The sequence below is a fragment of the Amblyraja radiata genome, chromosome 32, assembly GCF_010909765.2.
Source record: "Amblyraja radiata isolate CabotCenter1 chromosome 32, sAmbRad1.1.pri, whole genome shotgun sequence".
NCBI classification, from domain to species: Eukaryota; Metazoa; Chordata; class Chondrichthyes; order Rajiformes; family Rajidae; genus Amblyraja; species Amblyraja radiata.
In genome coordinates, this window is record NC_045987.1 from 30,764,401 (window position 1) to 30,772,307 (window position 7,907).

The following is a 7,907-nucleotide window of genomic DNA, read 5'->3' on the forward strand; positions in this document are numbered from 1 at the left end:
GACAGGGAGAAATAGAGAGCAGGAGGGAGACAGAGAGAGAGTGAGAGACAGATCGAGAGAGAGAGAGAGAGGGAGGCAGAGAGTGAGGGTCAGAAAGATAGAGAGAGGGAGAAATAGAGAGAAAGAAAGAGAGAGACAGAGAGAGAGAGAGATACAGAGAGAGAGAGATACAGAGAGAGAGATACAGAGAGAGAGATGGGGAGAGATACGGAGACAGCAAGAGAGACACACAGTGAGAGATAGAGAGAGGGAGAGTGACAGAGAGAGAGCTAGACTTAGGCAGAGGGAGCGAGTCAGAGAGAGGGGGGGACAGAGTGAGAGAAGCAGAGGGAGCGAGTCAGAGAGAGGGGGGGACAGAGTGAGAGAAATAGAGTGAGACAGAGAAACGGAAAAAGAGGGACAGAGGAAGAGACAGACGGCGAAACAGAGAGAGAGACCGATGGAGAGAGGGAGACAGCGAGAGGCAGAAAAAGAGACGGAGAGGCACAGAGACTGAGAGAGAGAGGGACAGATAGAGAGACAGAGTGAGAGATGGAGAGAGGCACAGAGAGACAGACAGATAGAGTGAGAGATAGTGAGTGACAGAGAGTCAAGTCACACTTATTTATATAGCACATTTAAAAAACAACTCTCGTTGGCCAAAGTGCTTTACATTTGTTATAAGATTAATATAAAGAAACAAACTACATACATATATACATATAGCCCTCGCTCAGTGGACATCAGGAAAGGCTTGGGAGTATAGATAAGTTTTTTGTCTTGACTTAAAGGAGTCGATGGAGGGGGCAGTTCTGATGGGAAAGGGGATGCTGTTCCACCGCAAAGGCGCGGTCTCCCCTAAGCTTATGCCTAGACCGCGGGATATTCAGCAGCCCCAAGTCGGCCGATCTGAGGGACCTGGAGGTGGAGTGGTGGGTGAGAAGACTTTTTATGGAGGAGGGGGCAAGCCCATTGAGGGCTTTGTAGACATAGAGGAGGGTCTTGAAATATATATATGGAACCGCACAGGGAGCCAGTGGAGAGAGGCCAGGATCGGGGTGATGTGGTCCCTTTTTCGGGTGCCCATCAGGAGTCTCGCTGCGGCGTTTTGGACCAGTTGCAGGCAGGACAGCGAAGATTGGCTGATGCCAGTGTAAAGAGAGTTGCAGTAAACTACGCGGGAGGAGATAAATGTGTGGATCTTTTCGAGGTCATCAAAGTGGAGGAATTGTTTTATTTTAGCTATCGTCCGAAGCTGAAAGAAGCTAGCTTTTACCACGGCATTGACTTGTTTGTCAAATTTGTCGAGAGAGAGAGGGAGACAGAGAGAGAGAGGGAGATAGAGAAAGATAGAGAGAGGGGAAGGGAGACAGAGAGAGGGAGGAACAGAGAGAGACACTGATGGCGAGAGGGAGACAGCGAGAGGCAGAAAGAGAGACAGAGGGGCACAGAGAGTCAGGGACAGATAGAGAGAGACAGAGAGAAATAGAAAGAGGGAGAGAGAGACAGAGAGGGAGAGAGAGACAGACAGAGAGGGACGGAGAGAGAGGCACAGAGCGACATAGAGAGAGACAGAGAGAGAGATGGAAAGATAGACAGAGATAGAGGGAGAGAGAGAGAGACAGAGAGAAGGGGAGAGAGAGTCAGAGAGAGATAGGGAAAGGGGGAGAGAGAGAGAGGGAGAATCAGAGACTGATGAAGAGAGGGAGACAGCGATAGGCAGAAAGAGACAGAGGGGCATAGAGAGTCAGAGACAGAGATGGAGAGAGAGGCAGACAGAGAGAGAGAGAGAGAGAGAGAGAGAGAGAGAAAGACAAACAGAAAGATAGACAGACAGAGCGAGAGAATGAGAGAGAGAGAAAGATAGACCGATAGAGAGAGGGAGAAAGAAAGAGAGAGACAGACAGATTGAGACAGAGAAAGAAAGAGAGAGAGAGAGAGAGAGAGAGACAGGCACAGATACAGAGAGGGAAAAAGATACAGAGACAGCGAGAGAGTGACAGAGACAGACAGAGGCAGAAAGAGAGACAAAGAGAGATAGCGAGACAGAGAGAGAGAGACAGAAAGAGAGAGGGGCAAGTGAGAGACAGATAGAGAGACGGGGATAGACAGACAGACTCTGTGTAAAACATGCCTACTTTCAATGACTGGTGTACCATGACACCCAGGTCTCGCTGCATCTCCCCTTTTCCTAGTCGGCCACCATTTAGATAATAGTCTGCTTTCCTGTTTTTGCCACCAAAATGGATAACCTCACATTTATCCACATTATACTGCATCTGCCAAACATTTGCCCACTCACCCAACCTATCCAAGTCACCTTGCAGTCTCCTAGCATCCTCCTCACAGCTAACACTGCCCCCCAGCTTAGTGTCATCCGCAAACTTGGAGATATTGCCTCAATTCCCTCATCCAGATCATTAATATATATTGTAAATAGCTGGGGTCCCAGCACTGAGCCTTGCGGTACCCCACTAGTCACTGCCTGCCATTGTGAAAAGGACCCGTTTACTCCTACTCTTTGCTTCCTGTTTGCCAGCCAGTTCTCTATCCACATCAATACTGAACCCCCAATGCCGTGTGCTTTAGGTTTGTATACTAATCTCTTATGTGGGACCTTGTCGAAAGCCTTCTGGAAGTCCAGATACACCACATCCACTGGTTCTCCCCTATCCACGCTACTAGTTACATCCTCGAAAAATTCTATGAGATTTGTCAGACATGATTTACCGTTTGTAAATCCATGCTGACTTTGTCCAATGATTTCACCACTTTCCAAATGTGCTGCTATCCCATCTTTAATAACTGACTCTAGCAGTTTCCCCACTACCGATGTTAGACTAACTGGTCTGTAATTCCCCGTTTTCTCTCTCCCTCCCTTCTTAAAAAGTGGGGTTACATTTGCTACCCGCCAATCCTCAGGAACTACTCCAGAATCTAAAGAGTTTTGAAAGATTATTACCAATGCATCCACTATTTCTGGAGCTACTTCCTTAAGTACTCTGGGATGCAGCCTATCTGGCCCTGGGGATTTATCGGCCTTTAATCCATTCAATTTACCCAACACCACTTCCCGGCTAACCTGGATTTCACTCAATTCCTCCAACTCCTTTGACCCCTGCTATTTCCGGCAGATTATTTATGTCTTCCTTAGTGAAGACGGAACCAAAGTAGTTATTCAATTGGTCCGCCATATCCTTGTTCCCCATGATCAACTCACCTGTTTCTGACTGCAATTTGTTTTAACTAATCTCTTTCTTTTCACATATCTATAAAAACTTTTGCAGTCAGTTTTTATGTTCCCTGCCAGTTTTCTTTCATAATCTATTTTTCCTTTCCTAATTAAGCCCTTTGTCCTCCTCTGCTGGTCTCTGAATTTCTCCCAGTCCTCCGGTATGCTGCTTTTTCTGGCTAATTTGTACGCATCATCCTTCGCTTTGATACTATCCCTGATTTCCCTTGTTATCCACGGATGCACTACCTTCCCTGATTTATTCTTTTGCCAAACTGGGATGAACAATTTTTGTAGTCCATCCATGCAGTCTTTAAATGTCTTCCATTGCATATCCACCATCAACCCTTTTAGAATTAATTGCCAGTCAATCTTGGCCAATTCACGTCTCATACCCTCAAAGTTACCTTTCTTTAAGTTCAGAACCATTGTTTCTGAATTAACAATGTCACTCTCCATCCTAATGAAGAACTCAACCATATTATGGTCACTCTTGCCCAAGGGGGCACGTACAACAAGACTGCTAACTAACCCTTCCTCATTACTCAATACCCAGTCTAAAATAGCCTGCTCTCTCATTGGTTCCTCTACATGTTGATTTAGATAACTATCCCGCATACATTCCAAGAAATCCTCTTCCTCAGCACCCCTGCCAATTTGATTCACCCAATCTATATGTAGATTGAAGTCACCCATTATAACGGTTTTGTCTTTGTCGCACGCATTTCTAATTTCCTGTTTGATACCATCTCCAACTTCACTACTGCTGTTAGGTGGCCTGTACACAACACCAACCAGCGTTTTCTGCCCCTTAGTGTTTCGCAGCTCTACCCATACCGATTCCACATCCTCCAAACTAATGTCCTTCCTTTCCATTGCGTTAAACACCTCTCTAATCAGCAACGCTACCCCACCTCCTTTTCCTTTCTCTCTATCCCTCCTGAATATTGAATATCCCTGGATGTTCGGCTCCCAGCCTTGGTCACCCTGGAGCCATGTCTCCGTGATCCCAACTATATCATATTCATTAATAGCTATCTGCACATTCAACTCATCCACCTTATTACGAATGCTCCTTGCATTGAGACACAAAGCCTTCAGGCTTGTTTTTACAACACTCCTACCCCTTATACAATTATGTTGAAAAGTGGCCCTTTTTGATTTTTGCCCTGGTTTTGTCTGCCTGCCACTTTTACTTTTCACCTTGCTACCTATTGCTTCTACCCTCATTTTACACCCCTCTGTCTCTACGCTCACACATTTAAGAAACCCTTTCCCTTTAACTCCATCCTCCACTATCCCATTCGACACCCCACCCCCCTTATTCAGTTTAAAACCACCCGTGTAGCAGTGGCAAACCTGCCTGCCAGAATGCTGGTCCCACACCTGTTAAGATGCAATCCGTCCCTTTTGTACAGTTCCCCCTTACCCCAAAACAGATCCCAGTGATCTAAGAATCTAAATCCCTGCCCCGTGCACCAGTTCCTCAGCCACACGTTCAGGTCCCGTATCTCCCTGTTCCTGCTCTTGCCAGCACGAGGAACTGGAAGCAAACCGGAGATAACAACCTTGGAGGTCATGCTTTTCAGCATTTTTCCGAGCTCTCTAAAGTCACGCTGCAGAATATTCATCCCCTTCTTTCCGACATCGTTTGTGCCGACATGCACTACCACTTCCGGATGTTCACCTTCGCCCTTGAGGATTTTCTGCACTCTGTCCGTGACATCCTGGATCCTGGCACCAGACCATCCTCGCATCCCGTCTGTTGCCGCAGAAACCCCTGTCCGTACCTCTCACAATGGAGTCTCCCACTACAATGGCGTTGCCTGCCTTAGGCCTTTTTGGTTTTGGCTCAACAGCCCTATTCGCATCGCAAGCCAGTCCACCGCCCAGTGTAAACACCTCTTCTCTCCCGACAGCTTCTAAGTGGGTGAACCTGTTCACAAGAGGTACAACACCCGGGGACGTTGGCATTCCATGCTTCCCTCCCGTTCTCACTGTCGCCCACCTTCTCTCTTCCAGTACCTTAGGTGTAACAATCGTACTGTAGGACTTGTCGAGGAACGACTCCGTTTCTCGGACGAACCGGAGTTCATCCACTTGCTTCTCCAGTTCCCCAACACGGCCCTTCAGGAGCTCTACCTGGATGCACTTCTCGCATTTGTAGCAGCCAGAGGCACCAGCGGTGCCCTTGACCTCCCACATACTGCAAGCATCGCACTGAATCAGCTTGCTTGACATATCCTTCTTTCGTCTCTACCTCTCAAGCGTATTGCGTGGTCCCCTCTCCTCAGCCTCCTCGCCAAAGACTCACACTTCCCTCACAAGGCCGCTCACTCACTGCCGCTCCCCAAGAGCCGTCTTCCTTAAATTGATTCTCTCCTCCCACTTGGGCTAGAGCCAATCAGTCGTATCTCTTGCTAAACTCCTGCTGCTGTTGCTCCCAAACCTACAGCAGTTCTGAGTAAAGTCTGCCTGTCCTTGGCCTCTACTTTAACTGTTTTCACCCCTCTGACTCTCTTCTCTCCTCCCACTTGGGCTAGAGCCAATCAGTCATATCTCTTGCTAACCTCCTGCTGCTGTTGCTCCCAAATCTACAGCAGTTCTGAGAGTGAGAGAGAGAGATAGACAGAGAGAGAGAGAGATAGACACAGAGAGAGAGAGATAGACACAGAGAGAGAGAGACAGAAGATAGAGAGACAGACAGAGAGAGAGACAGACAGAGAGAGAGAGAGACAGAGAGAGTGAGAGAATGCTGGAGAAACTCAGCGGGTCAGGCAGTATCTGTGGGGAGAAGGAATGGGTGGCATTTTGGGTCGAGACCCTTGATTGGTTTAGTTTAGAGATGCAGCGTGGAAACAGGTCTTTCGGCCCATGGAGTCCGCGCCGACCAGCAATCACCCCGTACACTAGCACTATCCTACGCACATTATGGATAATTTAACAATTTTGCGGAGGCCGATTAATCTACAACCCTGAAGGTCTTTGAAATGTTGGAGGAAACCGGAGCTCCTGGAGTAAAAACCCACGCAGGTCAAGGGAAGAAGGTACAAACTCCACACAGACAGCACCCATATTCAGGATCGAACCCGGATCTCTGGGGGTGAGGCAGCAACTGTACCGCTGCACCACTGTGCCGCCCAGAATTATAAAACGGTGTGCTCCGCCATAAACGCACCCAATATGTGCTAGTAATGTCCTGTTTGCCACTTATTGACCCTCTGTGTTCCCCTCCTGCAGCGTTTAGGGGCCGTTGCTGTGGACGGAGAGACGGGGATGTGAGTGGCCATTGAGGGCGGCCAGGGTGCTGGTGAGCCCCCCATCTGCTCGGTGTGCGGGCTGAGCTTCGAGGGGCTGAACTTCGATGGAGGACCACATGACGGGGCACAACAAAGAGAAACGTTATGAGTGTGACGTGTGTGGCAAGGCCTGGAAGAAGCCGAGCCGGCTGGAGATCCACCGGCGGGTGCACACGGGCGAGAAGCCCTATGGCTGCTCCACCTGCGGCAAGAGCTTTACCCAGTTGTCGGGGCTGCGGGAGCACCGGCGGGTGCACAGCAGTGAGCGGCCCTTCACCTGCTCCGACTGCGGCAAAGGCTTCAAGTGGTCGCCGGACCTGAAGAAGCACATGCGCCTGCACACCGGTGAGCGTCCCTACACATGCAGCAACTGCGGCAAGGGCTTCACCCACTCCAGCAGCCTGCTGTTGCACCAGCGCACCCACACTGGCAAGCGTCCCTACACCTGTGCCCAGTGCGGCAAGGGCTTCACCCAATCCAACAGCCTGCTGGTGCACCAGCGCACGCACACCGGCGAGCGTCCCTACACCTGTGCACAGTGCGGCAAGAGATTCATCGACTCCTCCAACCTGCTGAAGCACCAGCGCACCCACACCGGTGAGCGCCCCTACACCTGCGCCCAATGCGGCAAGGCCTTCACCCAGTCCGGCACCCTGCTGGAGCACCAGCGCACCCACACCGGCGAGCGTCCCTATACCTGCACCCAGTGCGGCAAGGGCTTCACCAACTCCTACAAGCTGCTGTCCCACCAGCGGATACACGCCGGCGACCGTCCCGTCCCCAGCCCGGTGTGTGTGGAGCGCTTTGCCATGGCCTCCCACGACCTGTCTCACCAGCGCATGCACACCCGTGGCCAGCCTTACGACTGCCTGTACTGCGGTGAGGGGTTTGACAGCTTGCGGGAGTTGCGGCAGCACCGGCGGACACACGCCGGCAAGCAACTGCTGCCACTGTGACGAGAGCATGGGGGCTGCGGGAGCACCAGCGGATACACACCAGCGAGAGACCCTTTGTGTGCGCTGATTGTGCAAGGGTTTCACCCGCATGTCCAGCCTGTGGCAGCACCAGTGTACCCATAACGGTGAGCGTCCCTTCCCCTGCCCGTCCTGTGGTTAGGGCTCCACCCGCCTTGACCACCTGCTGGAGCACCGGTGAGTCCACACTGGCCAGCGCCCCTTCACCTGCACGCTCTGTGGCAAGGCCTTCGCCCGCTCCTCCAGCCTAATGGCATACTGCCACGTGGATAGGCGCTGTTTAGGTAGATACAAAATGCTGGAAGTAATGGGTAACGTTTCGGGTTGTTTCTTCAGTCACCCATTCCATCTCTCCAGAGATGCTGCCTGTCCCGCTGAGTTGCTCCAGCACTTTGTTCCTTTCAACCAGCATCTGCAGTTCCT

At 50.6% G+C, this 7,907-nt stretch overlaps 1 protein-coding gene across 1 annotated transcript; it reads left to right on the forward strand.

Annotated features, from left to right (window-relative positions):
• Nucleotides 1-6,614: 6,614 nt before the first annotated feature.
• Nucleotides 6,615-7,531, forward strand: LOC116990714 (gastrula zinc finger protein XlCGF8.2DB-like; the record flags this gene model as incomplete). Its single annotated transcript, XM_033048639.1, has 1 exon — nucleotides 6,615-7,531. A coding segment is annotated over one exon (852 nt), but the record flags the coding sequence as incomplete, so codon positions are not given.
• Nucleotides 7,532-7,907: the final 376 nt, after the last annotated feature.